Source organism: Ochotona curzoniae, unplaced genomic scaffold (genome assembly GCF_017591425.1).
Source record: "Ochotona curzoniae isolate NIBS_2020 unplaced genomic scaffold, NIBS_Ocur_1.0 contig_3819, whole genome shotgun sequence".
In the NCBI taxonomy this organism is placed as follows: Eukaryota; Metazoa; Chordata; class Mammalia; order Lagomorpha; family Ochotonidae; genus Ochotona; species Ochotona curzoniae.
Genome location: NW_024466004.1, coordinates 13,964,161 through 13,981,193, shown reverse-complemented (window position 1 = coordinate 13,981,193; position 17,033 = coordinate 13,964,161). Strand labels below are relative to the sequence as shown.

Genomic DNA, 17,033 nt, shown 5'->3' with positions numbered 1-17,033 from the left:
ACAAAAGTTCTGACACTCCTCCTCTCCCTGTGGACTACTCACCTCCAGGAGGCAGCAGTTTAGGCAGAAATGCAATTAGTGAGTTAACAAAAGACTAAATGTTCTCATTTCATTTGGGATGCTCTGATATGCAGATTATTAAGGCTTCGTTTTTAAAGGTATGTTCTAAAAATGAGGACATGGAACAATGTGGAGAGGCTCAATGCCTGAAGAACACAGTACTATTTAAGCATATGAAAGATGCTTAATTAAAGTACTTTTAGTTATTTTCAGACTTTTGTCTTTAAAACAGGCTGTTGTGCAACTGATATAATTAATGGAGCTAAGACTATTTCAAGTCTAGGAACCTCCCAACCCTGGATAAGTTGGTTGAGTTTTTTAATTGAATTAAAATTTTTATGATACAATTCTACGGGCTCTGGTATTTCCCTTGCCCCCTCCACAAGTTGGTTGAGTTTTTACAAATACATGCAATAGCACAGCTCACCATTACTCAAGGGGTTTTCTCATGACAAATTTTACTTTACTTTTAGCATTCAATTTCCCAGAAATCACTACTTTAATTTTCGTTCTACAGTCTTTAGCTCCCTCCTAAAATGTTATATAAACTGAGTCTTAAAGTCCATAGACTTTGTGGTTGATTTCTTTCACTTAGCATAATATATTTGTGATTCACCCATGTTGCTGAATTTATCAATAGATTTTTATTACTCTAAATATTTATCAAATGAATTTAACTAGAAGGCATCATAGATTTCTTAATAACTGGTTTTAAAATGGAAAGAATTCCTGCACTGTATAATAGAATCAAAATTCTCAAATACCTCGGCGTAAGAAATTCAACTCAATTCAAGAACCAAAATTGGTAATATGTAATTTTGGGGAAGGTTAAAGGAAACATTTTACCTGGTTGGAAAGCAAATGAATGTTGCAATATACTAACAGAGAGAGCTGACTCAATGGCACTTTGGATAAAGGGTTATGAAAAAACAGCAAAGGTCAAATATAAGGGTTGAATCATAGCAAGTAAGGCTTAAAAGCTACATGTGCTGGACTATATTCTCATTCACTTCCTCTCTAACTAGATTCCAGCTCATGGATTTCATTTTCCTGTTACTAGTTTCACACTGAAGAGCAGAAAGGCATTGACCAACTGTGGATAATATAATCAGCTGCTTAGAAAATGTAGACTGCTGTAGTTTATGATACCTGACGTTAGGGAAAATACAATTTACATTTAACAGTCATTTTCTTAATTCTATTATTTTTTAAAATGCCTGTCTTGCTATGGCTCCCCACTAACATTATGTGGTGTATAGGCCATCCAAATTGGCTTGATTCAGTAAAGTAGTGAGTATATGAGGAACTCAGAAGGGACACTTCATTTTTTGCTTCACCTCCAAGTTTTAGTTTCATATTTCATCCCCAAGTACGAGAGAGAGAGAGAGAGAGAGAGAGAGAGAGAGAGAGAGAGAGAGAATATATTAGTTCATGCATGTTGACAAGCCTTGCTTTTATTATTTAATAAATTGCTCTCCTCTTTTTGTTCAATGATCTTGATATGAGTAAGTTCTACTGATACAACCTTTAACTTTCACAAGTAACATTTATTTTTTTTTTATCTGAAATGGAAAAAGAAGAAGAGGAAGAGAGACAGACGTGGAGAAAGACTTGGAGAAAGATCATTTATCTCCTGGTACACTCTCCAAATACTTTCAACACAGCCAAGTCTCAGCCAGGTGAAAACCTGGAGCTTAGAACTCAGTGCAGGTCTTGCATGTATTTGGAAAGGATCCCATTGTTCCATGCATCATCTGTTGCCTCTTAAAATGCTCATTAACCACAAGCTGAATTGTAACCAGAATCATTGGAACTTTAACCAGGAACTCCAATGCAGGTTGTCATTGTCCCAAGTCATGTCTTGTCTTATGCTCACATCAGATTTCAAGTTTGAAAAATCACATGTTTTTGACAGACAGAGGGACATGGAGAACTCCCATTCACTGCTCCATTCTTCAAATGTTTACAATGTCTGGCAAATGTTTACAATTACTGAGTCATGCCAAAGTCAGAAGCCCTGAACTCAATCTGCAGTGCCCTTATGGGTGGCAGAGACCCAACTACCTGAGGAATCACTTGCCACATGTTGCCTCCGGGGTTTGCATTGGACAAGAGCTGCTATCAGGATGTGGATCCGAGTATGAAAGCTGAGTGCTTTGATGTGGAATGTGAGTCTCTTGACTGCTAGGTTAAAAGCCCACTCCCCAGAGAAATAGGTATCAATCCAAAGTGTTCAATGGTGAATGTTAAAAGTGGAGAAACTGAGACTCGGAGATGAAAGAAAAGAGGTAGAACAAATTGACAGAAAAAAAAGATAGCTGTTTGAAAGAGAATAAATTATAATTCTTTTTCCCTCTTAAGGCTTTGCTAACAAGGTGCTTGTTACAGGTAAACTTTTACTCAGTGTTCATTCTTGTAAATCACTTGAAATTAGTGATGAACAACCATGAGGAAACTTCCATATAATAGAACGCTCAAAATCTTTTTTCCTCACTTTTCCCCAGTTAAGTGCATTTGTTGCTTATGGTCAAGGTCTTATTCAAGCACATCCTTAAAATCCCCAGGGTTTCAGTGCTTACATGAAATGAAGTTGATATAAATTCTAAATGGACATCGATCAGAACAAGAGCTATTTTGCAGTCCTTAATCAAAGTAAATACAGTGTGTATTTCATTAGCTTTGTTGTATGCTAGAGAAATGTTAAAAAGCAGTTTCACACTGCTCTAATTGTCCTTCAGAAATGTTTTATCTTCACTTTAATTGATGTGACTAAACTAACTGAAATTATACTATTAAAGCACTCTTCTAAAGCATAGCTTAAAGCAAGTTCCTATGAAATCTTCCTTGAATTCTTCCACTATTAGCAGATGTTGGCTGTGGAATCCAGCACTAAGCAAACACTAATTTGGTATATAGTATATACTGGAAAGTAAGTGAAAATATCTTTAGTATTTTTGATTGAAGACTTGGTGCCTGAATTGTGTCTGCCAAACATTTTTCTCCAGGTTTGTTTTAGAATACAAAAATAACCTTTCATCTTCTTTTTATAAAATTTCAACTTTCTACCTGGTTAATGTTTGATACACAAGCTCTTCTGATTATTCTACTCTGTGTGTGAGCGTGTTAAGGTTGAATTGGAGTTTGGACTATTATTCCTAGGATTTTGTTACTTTGCATCATTTCAATGACTATTCCCTTTCATGAATCTTAGAATTTCATAAATATGTCATTATTACCCACTTCAGCTTTACGGTTTTGTCCTCCAGACATTTTGAAAGTAGCAAAAGCTAAAGAGAAAACAGGGCTCCCTTTCCTTCATTCTTGGATTATTTGGCTCCTGTAAGTCTGTAGGAGCTAATGTAACTGGAGGAATAGACTCCCTGTTGCAAAGGCAGGTGATCACATTGAGCAGTGATCCTGAGTTGAGCCAGGAGGGAAGGAGTGTGGAAAGCAGGCTCTACTCAACATCACTTCCCATGTTGAAAGGCAGTGCTGCTTCAGGGTGACCACCAGCAAAGTCTTCAGCCATTTTCCCTTCCATAGCTCTCGGGATGAGGAATGTCATCACCGTGAAGCAGCACTGCCTTTCAACACGGGCCAGAGTGAGGAATTTTTCCCTGGGGAAAGCAACTGGCACTTAGCATCCCAGAAGGTGATTGCACTGATTCTTTACAGCCTAAATTACTGAGGAATAGAGGAAAAGTGAAAGGAGATGATGGGGCTTATTTTCTACAAAGATTATCTTAGCTCATAGTACCAAGTACTTTTTTAAAATATATTTTTTAATTGAGTACATTGCATTATGTGACACAGTTTAATAGGCACAGTAATCTATAGCCATTTTAAGGTGTATAAAACCGGATTGTATATAAACTAATAATTGAAATGTCAATGAAGAAGTCACAAGATGTTGGTCAGAACTTGCATTCTTTTTTTTTTCTTTTAACATATTGGCTACTCAATACCATGTCAATTAATTCCAAGTACTTTTAAGAGTTTAGTTTAGGTTCATAATTAAGGTATCTGGTGACAAAGAATCCTTGACATGTACCCTTAGCATGCTGAAAATCGTTTTTGTTTTCTTTTTACATTATTGTTGCTCAATTCTAGATACATTTAAGCAATCACCCATGAAGCATATTAAAAGACTCCCAAGATACTGATTTAATTAGTTTGGATGAGCCCATCATTGGTTTTTAAATAGTCTGAATTCAGTTTGCATGTATTCAGGGGGTTGTACATGTTCTTCTCATCATAAGAAATAACATCTAATCATTATATCTATGAGAATACTCCTCAGGATTCCCTCAAAAACATTTGAGGAATCTCAATCCCATGGAATGGTAATAGGTATTATGACATTTAAGAAGAGCTTTTCTGATCAAGTTTTTAAATGCGGGTCTAATCACACCCTCTAATCAAAAATGGTCACCGGAACCTTTGTTAGGTTACGTGCATTGTCACACTTCAAGATGGGTATAGCAGGATTCCCTGAATCCAAAAGCACTCGAGTGTGAAACAATTTCAAGGGACACTCACACAGAACTAGTGTTCTACTAAACTGATTAGGGGGATGTTTGCTTATGCATCCTCTTAATCTCCATCAGAAAGGGAGATGCACGCCTTCTTACCGTCCTAAAATGTTATTCTTCCTTCTCTACTCAGTCACTTACTCTGAGACTCGTGGGCAATGAGTTCTACCGATCTCAATCTATTTCAAACTGTTTCATCAGCAAAATATGCAAAGTCAATCAAATCAAGTCAACATTTGCACATAACAATATTTTTGACATTTGCTCCATATTTTTTCACAAGGAGAATTGGAATTTTGAGGAGTAAAACAACCTCCTGCTTATATATTATACCCTGTAAGATACATCATATTTTCTACTTGGAATAGAGAAATAGAAACGCTAAGCTTAAGATTCATATGACACTAGATTTTCGACTTTGTCAATACCTACAATGCTGTGATGCACTTTGATAACAGAATGTTAAACTTGTAACTGTTACTAAAAGACTATGCTATTGTAACAATAATGGGGAAAAATGATGGGAGGGAAACATGAGAATGGAGAAAGAGGAGGGGAAAGGGGGAATCCTTATACCCACAAACTCAGATCATGGGAAATAATAAAAAATATTTTAATAAGAAGATTCAGGGTTTTTAAAATTTTTTCTGCTGACTCTTCAAAATGAGTAAGTTAATGATGATAAAGAACTGGGATCTTAGAGAAACACAGTGTAACTTCTGATTTCAAATGGCACAGTATATTCAACGTGGGATAAAATATTGATTTTCAGAAAGTCTTGGAGGAGATCATCCTAATTTATTGTGTTGATAGATGACTATGCAGAAACCTGACATGTGACATGTCTGTTTTAAGTCCACACATCTAGCTGATGATGAAGAACAGACTTAGCTGACCCCCTCAGAATCCTTGCTGAATGCTTCCCACCATATAGCACCATCTTTTTGTAGACTCTTTCCCAATGTACAGCTCAACAAAGATCGAATTTATTTAAAGATGCCAGATTTCTTCCCCAGTGTAAGCAACCTCCCAAGCAAAAATGCATTCACGTAGTTACTCCTGGGATAGGCTTGCAACTTTTATTTTTTTAAGACAAAATTGCCTCTGGTTTGTATTGTACAAATAACTAACCTCTTATGTGAAAAGAGTATTGGATATGTTACTGTATGTACATATATCCTGACAAAAAATCTTTGCTTAACTTTACCTTAGTAAGACTTCTGGATCCTTAATTAAATCCACTTGTATATTTTCCTGTAAGTCAGTGCTACCAAGGCTCTTGGGAAGTAGTTTTAGTGAGAATCCTCTGTGATACGCTGTCAGGTTACTAATTTCACACCACTTTCTGGGTGAAGTATGCCTGTCTTGTTCAGGTATAGTCAAAACCCTCATGGTCCTGGTGTGGTGGACTAGGTGGCTAAATCTTGCCTTACAATCTTTGCTTGTGTCCTGGATGTTCCATGTCCCATCCAGATACCTGTTTGTGACCTGGGAAAGTAGTTGAGGATGGTCCAAAGCCTTGGGACTCTGCACCCGTGTAGGAGACCCGGAAGAAACTCCTAGATCCTGGTTTTGGATTGGCACAGCTCTGACCATTGTGGCCACTTCACTGGTGAACCAGCGGATGGAAGATTTTCCTTTCTGTCTGTCCTCCGCTCTGTATATTTGACTTTTGAATACAAATAAAACAAACCCAAAAAAAAACCAAAAACTCAAATGCGGCAATAGAGACTGTGGCACAGTGAGTTAACTTGCCACTTGCAGTGGCAGCTTCTCATAAGGGCCCTGGTTAGAATCCTGGGTCCTCCACTTCTGATCCAGTTTCCTGCTAATGGCCTGGAAAAGCAATGGAGGATAGCTCAACAGCTTGGGCCCCTGTACTCACATGGCAGACCTACAGGAAGCTCTTAGCTTCTCGATTTGGCCTGGCCCAGCTCAGGGCATTGTGGTCATATGGGAAATGAAACAGCAGATAATGTCTCCTTTTCTCATTCTCTGTAATTCTGCTTTTCAAACAAATAAAATAAATCATTAAAACAAGAACAAAAGTCAAATAGGAAAATAAAGAACACTGATTATTTAATGTTCCCAGGCAGTAGTCCAGTTAAATCACAATGATGCTAGAAATACATTAGTGGAGAATGCATAAAAAGATCCAACTGAAAAATTATATTAATATGCATTTATTAACATATATATATATACATATCTAAAACATTCCATGTGATAAATACCTTGACTAGAAAGATGAAAGCCTTCCCTGATTGCCAGATAATTGCTGGAACTCTGTTTACTCCTCTGTTGCATGTATATTGGTTACATTATATATAAATATTTCCTATTTTGGAAGTTCACCTAGACTAGGACAACCCTTCATTCATATTTTCAAGATCCGGTAGTATCACAGAGAAATACAAGATGTAAAATTTTAGTCTGCCAAGGAGGGAAACAAAAAAAATGCTCATTTTCCTGATAGACTCTTTTCTTTGTACTGAGTATTACAAGTAGTCTAATTTCTTATTGATATAATCAGATCTACTTTTACTGGACTTCAAATTCAAGGAGACGTAAGAACAATGTTTTATATATTTAGGGACCTGAATTTCTATCTGATTTTAGCCTAATTCTCTGCTACCTGGGTCTGTCTTTGAACTGTGAGATTATAGGATTTCTGTAAAATAATTTTTAAAAGATTTATTTACTTTTATTTAATAAAAAGATTTATTTACCTTTATTTTGGAAAGGTAGATATGCAGAGAAAAGCACATACAAAAGAAAGATCTTCCATCTGCTGATTCACTCCCCAAGTGGCCACAATGGCAGGAGCTGACCAGACTGAAGCCAGGAGCCAGGAACCTCCTCCAGGTCTCCCACATGGTCGCAGGGTGCCAAGGTTTAGGCCATCCTCTACTGCTTTCTGAGGCCACCGGCAGGAAGCTGGATGGGAAGCAGAGCAGCCGAGACACGACCTAGTGCCCGTAAGGGATACTGGTACATGCAAGGTGAGGGCATTAGCCACTCAGTTATCGTGCTGGGGCATATCAGCAAATTTGAATCAAGCCTCTTCCTCCTTTTGGAAAGTTTTGTAGTGTACTTCTGTGTTCTCTACAACATTACAACTATGAATGGAATTGGGTACATAATAAATAATAAACAAATCTGCTTCCTGTCATTTTTACAGAAGCAAACAGCTTTCCAGACTACGAATGGTGAGAAAGGTCGTTATCACGAACATCATCTCCAAGAGCACAGTGATAAGTGCACAGAAAGTTAGAATTAGTTGTCTGTGCTTTGTAAGGCCAGATGACACTGCATCTTTATCTAGACATAATCGATATGTTGGAAGTACGCCACAGTTTCCTTAGCACCAAATCCATCACGTAAAAGCTCAAGAGGCATTGGGAAAGCTACTTCAACTGAGTAAAAAGATAATGTAAGATGATGTTACTAATTAGAATATCTTCTATGACAATCCAATCCTGTTCTCTATTTATTTTTTGGACAGCCAGGATTTAACAAAACAGTGGAAAACCAGCTCTGTTGATTATCTGCTTTCAAATTAAAGCATGAGGGCCTGGTGCAATGGCTCAAATGGCTAATCCTCCTCCTGCAAGTGGCAGCATCCCATATGGGTACCAATTGTTATTCCACTTCCCATCCAGCTTCTTGTTTATGGCCTTGGAAAGCAGGAGAGGATGGCACAAAATTTTGAGAACTTGTGCTGATGCAAGAGAGGCTGGAGGAAATTCATGGCTTCTGACTGCTGGCTTCAGATTGGCTTAGCTTTGGCCCTTGTGTCCACTTGGGGAGTAAATTAGTGGATCGAAGATCTCTCTCTTTCTCTCTCTCTCTCTCTCTCTGTCTCTCTCTCTCTCTGTCTCTCTCTGTCAGTCTGCCTTTCCAATTAAAAAAAAACTGTAAAAAACAAACTCAGGCATAATAGGTGTCTTTTCTTTCTTTCTACTAATTTTTTAAAAATTTATTTTTATTTAAATGCTGAGAAACAGATCTTCCATCTGTTGGTTCACTCCCAAATGCCAGGAGAGGGCTGGCTCAGGCTGAAACCTGTAACCCCAAATGAGTATCCAGTGGGAATGCCAAGAACTCAATTGCTTGAACCATCACTTGTTCTTTCTCAGGATTTCATTAGCAGGAAACTGGATCAAAAGTGGAAGAGCCAGGACTTTAACTGGGCATGCCCATATGAGATGAAGGAATCTAGACTAGTGAATTAACTGGTGCTATGTAGGCCAGCAATGCCATTTGTATATATATGTGTGTAATATTTGTGTATATATATGCATAGATAGATAGATAGATACAAAAAAAGTTAACCAATGAGACACTGGCACTGCTATATTAATGACAGTGCCATTCATAATTGCCAAGAGGTGGAAACAATCCAACTGAACAGTAATGGATGAATGAACAAACAAAAGGTGGTATTTATACATTCAGTAAAATATTAAGTAGCATTAAAAATGAAGGATATTGTGATAGCATTGCAACACGGATGAAATTTGAGGACATTATGCTTCATGAAGCCATCCAGTTCTAAAAAAAGACAAATATTTTGTGGTCTCAAATAAGATATCTAGAATAGTGACATTCACAGAAACAGAAAGTAGGACAGCAGTTGCTTGGAGGAAGAGAGAATTGGGTAGTGGTCAAATAGGTACATAGTTTCAGTTCTGCATAATGAAAAAGCCAGAGTTAATTGTAAAACAGTGTGAGCATACTTGGAACTATAGAGTTGAATAGCTAGAAATGGTTAAGATGATGAATTTTGTTTGTTTTAAAAATCACAATTAAGGGAAGGTATAGTAGTTGTGTAATGGAGACTGTCATATCTAGTAACATGTCATTTAATTTCATGGCATTGTAAATTTCTATTTTTCGTTCTAGTGTTGATCTTGTATCATGACTTTTCATTTAAGGGAATGGACAGTAGTTATGTAATGGAGACTAACAACCAGATGTGAGGATGCAGTGTGGTATGCATTTCTGTTTCCAGACAAAGATGGACTTACAGTGAAACTGTTTATATTATATTTTGACAATAGGATTCTGGAATCTCTGCCATTGTCCATGCCCGCAATGATGAACATATGACTGAGTATGAAGAACTGTATGTTAGTAATGATATAAAAGAACTGGGTGAGGGGATAAGGGAATATGGAACTGTATCATAAAATGATAGTAATAATAATAAAATGTGAAAAAAAAGAAAAAGATCACAATAAAATAAAAGATGGAATTTAGGAAAATGATAAAGTGAATTTTGGTTAAGTGATTTCTATCATAAGTTCCATTATCAAATCAGAAGATTCACCTAAACATACAATGTGTAACACAGTTACAAAAAATAAATAAGTGAAAATTTTGACAATATTTAAATGAGAAGTCATGCTTCCATTTAATGCATAAATAATGATAGTGAATTTTGTAGATAGTGTTATTGTGCCTAAGTATATTCTGTTGTGTTAAACACTTTATGGTTACATGTTGCAAATTGTAAGACAATCTTACAATCTAAATATTTTTGACAGTTTGCTAATATCATTGTACATTTCTACTGGGAGTAGGAATAGCTGTTTATTGCAAATTTAGCTCTTTTCTGACTGATACTAGTTTACTGCCACATTTGCGCATGGATTGGTAAATAAGGGCACATAAATCCAGCAAAGGAAATGTTCAGCTCAAGCTTACAAGTGGAAATTTTCCATAAAGTGTTCTGTGGTAGCAAGTGAGCAATTGTCTCATGAACCACAAATGTTGTCTATTTATTCCACACAGCAGCTGTTATTCAATTTATATTCAAAGCTCTGTTTCACTCTGAGCTTAACAACAAAAAACAGTCCATTTCCCTTTTGAAGGCTATGGCATCCACAACAACATTAATAACATCATATAGAGCTGTGATTTTCTACTTTAGTAAACTAAGATCATTCTTTAAAATATTTCTTTGAAGGGCAGAGAGTCTTAGAAAGAGAAAGAGATACAGTGACTCTGTGTCTGTGTGTGTATGTAAGTGTGTGTGTGAGAGAGGGAGAGAGAGAGAGAGAGAGAAATATCTTCCATATGCTGGTTCACTCTCCAAATGTCTACAGCACCTGGGTCTGGGTCAGGCTGAAGCAGGAGACAGGAATTCAATCCATGTCTCCCACGTGGACAGCAGGGACACAAAGTACTTCAGTTGTCAGCTGTTGCTTTGCACATCAGCAGAAAGCCAGAGGCAGAAATAAACTGGGTTCTTGTGCACAGGGCAATTAGATGTGGAACTTGCTGTTCTAAATGCTTCACCAAACATCTGCCTGAACAAACTCTAGAGACTTTTTGTAACTTAACAGACTTCTTTAAATTTAGATTTGCAATTTGAATAAAATATCAAGTTCTTAATTGAACTGCGTAAAAATAGCAAATATTTCAAACAAAATAATTGGAAATATTTGTGAAGACACAAAAGAGGAACCAATCTCTATCTTTTAAGTTTGTATTGTCAATAGAGGAAATGGATATATTTATTGAATTTCTCTTTCATACTGCTTGCCACATATTGGCTCATGACTATAACACAATAGAGGATTTCTTGCACCACTTAAGAATAGAAAAATAAAGGCTTGGAAATGTTATCCTGTTTCACATGTTTGAGGACTCAGTTTAACAACATAGTTTATTAAATCCAAACTATTTTGCTTTTCACTTCTTGACATTATATCACCAATTTGATTACACATGTCTTCACTAAATTCAATTGAATGGCAGAAAAGTTCTCTGAAATAAATCCTTCACTTGGTACACTTATGGATGGGGAGTTGTGATATATTGGAAAATAAAATTTTCTATTTAAGTATCTCTGACAGAAGCTATTGTGGTGCAGGTAAGCTGATGCCAGCATCTGATGGGAGTGCTGGTTCGAGTCCTGGCTGCTCCTTTTATCACCCAACTCCCTGCACTTGTGCCAAGTGAAGCAGCAGAAGTTGGTTGGGTCCCTTCCATCACCTGGGAAACCCATATAGAGTTCTAGGCTACCAGTTTTGGACTGTCCCAGTCCTGATTATTGTGGCCAATAAGGGAAAAAATATCAGTTGATGGAATAGCTTTCTTTCCCTCACCCCCTCTCTCTGCCAAATAACTCTGTCAAATAACTAACTAACTAAATAAATAAACAAATAAAAAAGATCTAAGGGGCATCATGCATTGTTATTGTGCACTTGATATTATAGTCGGGATTTGAAAGAATTCAGCTGGTCACTGCTATGGTCTATACATTTATATGTTAATATCTAGTCCCCAAGATGACACAATAAGAGGTTGTAGGAATGTTAAGAGCTGATTGGACTATGAAGGATGGGTCCTTATAACGACTAGTGGCGCATTCACCCTGTGACTATAGAGTAGAATGAATTTATGTATTTGTAAGAATTAAGAAAACAAAAAGCAAGGAAGGAGGAGGATTGAGGGAAGTAAAAAAGAAGGGAGACAAGTATAGCTCTCTTTTGAGAAACAACAGAATGTTAAACTTGTATATATTACTGAAGGACTATGCTATTACGAGAATGAAGGGACGGGAAAAGAAGAAAGAGGTGGAGTGCACAGGGAGAATCCCTATTGCCATAAAACTGTGTCAAAAAAAGTAATAACAATAATTTAAAAAAAAGAATTGCACCTGTGAAATACGTGAAATCTGCTTCCTTTACATTAATTCATGTAAAACAAAAAGAGCTCTGAAGGAACCTGTGTGTCCTTTCTCTCACGTTGAAAAAAGCAGGTGTCATCTCTGAAGCAGAAAGCATGGCTCACCAGATGCCTAACCTGCTGGTGTTGTGGTCTGGAATCTCCTGGCTTCCAGGACTGGGAGCAATACATTTCTGTTGCTTATTAAGTATGCAATATTAAGTATTTTCTTATAGAAGTCAGAAAAAAAACATAGTTACTTGTGGCTATGCAAATGTATTTTTAAAATGAAACAGTGATAAGATATAGAAAGTTCTGTGCTGATTAAAAGAGAGGCTGAGCAAAGAGGTTACAGGAGTCTTACCTGAAGTGTGTCAAATGTCTCTGGATATCAAGGTCTAGAATTGGAGTGGGTCTGGAGGATCCCAGTGGAGATCTATCTTGACTCAAGAGGTCTTGGAATTCTTTACAAATTTGCCTAAAATAAAAGATCCAAAATTTGAATTGAATTCTTGAAATAGGGCTTTCATTTCCTCCCACGATATTATATCAAATATTTGGCCTCTATTTCACAAGAGGGCTAGATACAGTTTTGTAAAGCAACTTCTGAAGTTCCATTCACAGCATTTACTCAGGATGCAAACAACGATTTTAATGCCAAAGTTCATAGAAGAATCATAAGACATTCCAACTAAATAAAAGTCAGTGGGTCCTGACTAAGCCAATGTTCATTTTTTTTTTCTGAAGAGAAACAGTCATAGATTAATCTCAGAACAATGGAAAACCCAGATGAAATACTGACAAGCAACAATTTCTTCTTTAAAAATTAAGTGTGATCTTGCAGGGCATATCTGTAAATAAGATGAATTAAAGCTTCAGAGCCAGGAGTCCTTTTTCCCCGGAAACTGTATTATAACTCAGAATCTTTTGGACTAATTTTATGTTTAATATTTGGAGCATAAAATCAGTTACTTATAATTTTAGTACACTAGCTTCACAAAGAAGGTTATGTTTCATGTAAACTGATTTTTTGAAAAAGGTTCCCCATAGGGTAGTTTTGTGCTGCCTTTATTGCACCTAAGCAATTATGATTTTTAGCCATTGTTTTCAGTTTAATTACAGCATTGCCATGCATATTGAGTAACAGGAAGTCCTGTGATGAAGTCAAAATGACAGAAGTCTATACAAGTAGTGCAGGGGAACTTTTTTTTATGCAGCAAAACCCATTCAATGAATTCGCTAGTTGTAGTATAGAAAAGAGTGCCAAAAGAGTGCCATCATTGTCTGAAGTAAAGTTGCTTCATACCCATGATTATACTCCGTCTGCATTTACACCAGGCAATTAAAGCAGGTCACAATATAACTGAATATTATTATTAATGGAGCCAAAGACAAGCAGAAAAGTGTGAAATTATCGCAAGTACAGGTCCAACCATGATTTCTACTCTGAGGCACTTGTGCCGTGAACAACCAAATACTAAAACATTACAAAATATCTCAAACTATAAATAATGTGTCACTGAGCAGAAGTCATTGGAGGGGTGAACAGTTAGCGTAGCAGTGAAGACACTGGTTAAGATACTCATGTCCCACATCAAAGTGCCTGGGTTCAATACTGACCTTTATCTCCCGACTCCAGCTTCCTGCCAATGAGGACCCTGGGAAGCAGCAGTGAGGGCTCAAGTGGCTGGGTCCCTGTCATCAACATGGAGACCCAGACTGCGCTCTCAGCTTCTGGCTTCTCGCCCAGCCCAGTCCCCTATGTTGTGAACCAGAGTAAGATAGTTCTTGCTCTTTCTCTCTCGTTATATTTCTGCTTCTCAAATCAATTAAATCATTGAAGGTTTGCATACAAGTTTAATTAATCAGTTGTCTAAAATGTATTGAATTCTGTCGAAGATATATTTTTTTTTTCAAAAATGAACCTCTGGTTTAATTCCAGTGTTCAAATATTGTGTCATTTCATAGAATTTGCTTTATACATTTTTACATAGCAAACATGGAAGGAAGCAAAGGGAAAAGTAAAACTGAGTCCTAACCACCTAAATAAGACAGTTTCCTCCAAATCTCTTCATGTTTTGTCTGAGTTTCTGAAGTACAGCCTTAAATGCCACACTTTTTACAACAATGTCTTTTGCCTTCTTTGAAAATTGTTGTGTTGGATCCCTCACTGCTTCTGTCTTCAAGGAGACTTGGCTAGCTCTCATTGTCATTGAACTCTCATTAATGAGTTCAACTTAAACTAAGTATGTGACACCATTTAGTGAGGACATTATCATCTGTTGTACTTTGTATTATTCGATAATTACATGCACTACTATTTATTTTTATTTTTGGAAATTCCTAATGAAATGTTTTATTTCTGTGTATTTAAAAAGTAAGGAGAGAGGGAATGCTTTCATCTACTGGTTCACTGCTTATATGTCCACAAAAGATGGAGCCAAAGCTAGGAGTCAGGAACTTCATCTGGATCTCTATGGATGGCAGGGACCCAAGTATTTGAGACATATTCTGCTACCTCTTAGGATGTGCTAAATCTGGAAGATATATAAGCAGAGGTGGGATTAACTCTAAGACACTATGGTATGGGATAAGAGTGTCCCAAACTGTAGCTCAACTTAGTGTGTCACAACCCTCTAGCTAAAAATTTACATTTTACATTTGATCTCATGCTGTCATTTATAAAATCACTAATGTGTATTAATGTGTGGTATACTGTATAATTTGTTCTCACAAAGAAAGATTTAAATTGTTTTAAGACCAAACTTTCTATCAGGTTTAAATGCACTTTCAAAAATAAAATAACTTAGAGTAATGATGTAGTTATTGGGATCACACTGGAATTGTTGTGGAATTGAATAAACTAGTTTATAAGTTGCTAAATCATTTTTGTTCCTGGGCAAATGAAACTGAAAATTGGTAAGGAAGTGAGAAAAAAGAATATTGGGGAAAAATTAACAAAGGCTGAATAATTTAATTCTACATTATGTGAAGCTGTATCAGTAGTTTTAGAATTTTCAACTGTTGATATTTAATTCTGCTGTTTAGCTCATTGACTTAGGACAGCTTCTAGACTTAGAAACACATGACAATCATGTACATCCCCTTTGGTCAATTATCAACATTCCATCACAATTGTTTATGGAATGGAATTGTTATTTTATGACTAGTTTTAGTCTTATTTAAATTTTCATTTGCAAAGCTGTAATAAGACACACTTAGATTCAAAATAAAATCTAACTGTGAATTATATAACATAAAATGATCTCGGATGAAACATACAAGCTAACTTTATCACTTATGTCAGTGTCCTGAAGATGTAACTTTTCGGATGGTGTCTAATTTGAATTTCTATTTCTCCTTTGATGATTCATTTACATTTTAGTTATTTTACTTTACCTTAATGAACATCAAATATTAGATATATTTAGTTCTTCATTGAACAAAGAGGTTAACATGTATTTTCTATTAACCAAATAAACAAATTACTTGTATATTTTTAGAATTCAGAATTTTTTCTGGTTTTATTCTTTATTCTAAGCAATCATTTAAATTACACTGAAACATCTGGGTAATCAACAAAATATTGGTAATAAAGAGAAATTAGGAAACTAACAGACCTAATGAATGCTTCATATAATTGCATGTTTGATAATATATTTAGAAACGAAAGAATCTTTTATCCAATGAGGTAAGAAAGGACTATGAAGGCCAATCCGACAGTGTACATAACCAATATTTTTGTTCAAAGATTTATGAGAAAAATGAGCTGAATATAATGTGTTGAATAACCATGCAGGCTAATTAATACCAACTTTCAGCATTTTAACTAATGAAAATATTTCAATGTTTTTCCACTGATGGAAAGTTAGAAATTGTGCCTCCTGCACATTGGGCAGGTTATTCCTACACACCCATTAATTGACTCCTTATTTTGATTATGCTGTTTGTTTAACTATGGCTGCATAGCCTCAGCATATTACACATGTCTTGGATCCCAGGCAAAAACAAAATACTTCCACCTGGTTGAATCCAGTATTCTAAAACATACATCTCAGGCTAACTTTGACAAAGATGGAACTATTTCTCTTACTCTGTGAAAGCAAAAATCTCAGAATCAACTTGAATGTACTCAGAGACTCTTAAACTCTTCAACAGTAATGGGAATTTCATTGGACTAGGGGATTAAAGTCTTAGACTATGTATTATGAAATCACAACCAGGTAATTTAAAGGTTGAAAATATAAAGACTCCTTATTGTGGGATAACAGAATCATCCAAGTGCACCACATGGACACAGATACTGGGAAAACTGAGTGAACCTACCAGCCACAATGTTACTGTACTTTGGGAATGCTTTGGGTGTGGTACCTTTCAGCACTGTATCATTCTCTTGATCTGTAATGAATCTTTATCTTTCTCCTGAGGTTTATATTAAAGTTTCAAACTAACTAACTTTATGCATTTTTAGTTCCTTTTACAGAAACTGAAACATGTCTGATGAAGATCCCTCTGGGTACTGACAGAAAGACTGCGCACAAAATAGAAACAAAGACTCCTAGCAGATAACCTACAGAAGAGATTCATATTTAAGTCTTTTCACAAGTCAGTTTCCAGGAGCTTCCACAGCACCAGCCTTAATCTCCCAAATTTAAGTCACCCGCCATAATCACTTTGATTTCCAGTCTAATTCTTCACTCTCTACTTTGCTTCCCTTTATCTCATTTTTCCTATTTTCTCCTATGCCATTAATCATAATTTTTC

General features: G+C 36.2%; 1 protein-coding gene across 2 annotated transcripts in view; it reads right to left on the bottom strand.

The window, feature by feature from the left end:
• Nucleotides 1–17,033, bottom strand: part of TFAP2D (transcription factor AP-2 delta) — a 59,809-nt gene that overhangs the window by 9,968 nt on the left and 32,808 nt on the right. For both annotated transcript variants that reach the window (XM_040983003.1, XM_040983002.1), the window contains one exon: nucleotides 12,634–12,747. In XM_040983003.1, the coding sequence (XP_040838937.1) occupies nucleotides 12,634–12,747 (114 nt within the window). The remainder of the gene's footprint in view (nucleotides 1–12,633; nucleotides 12,748–17,033) is intronic.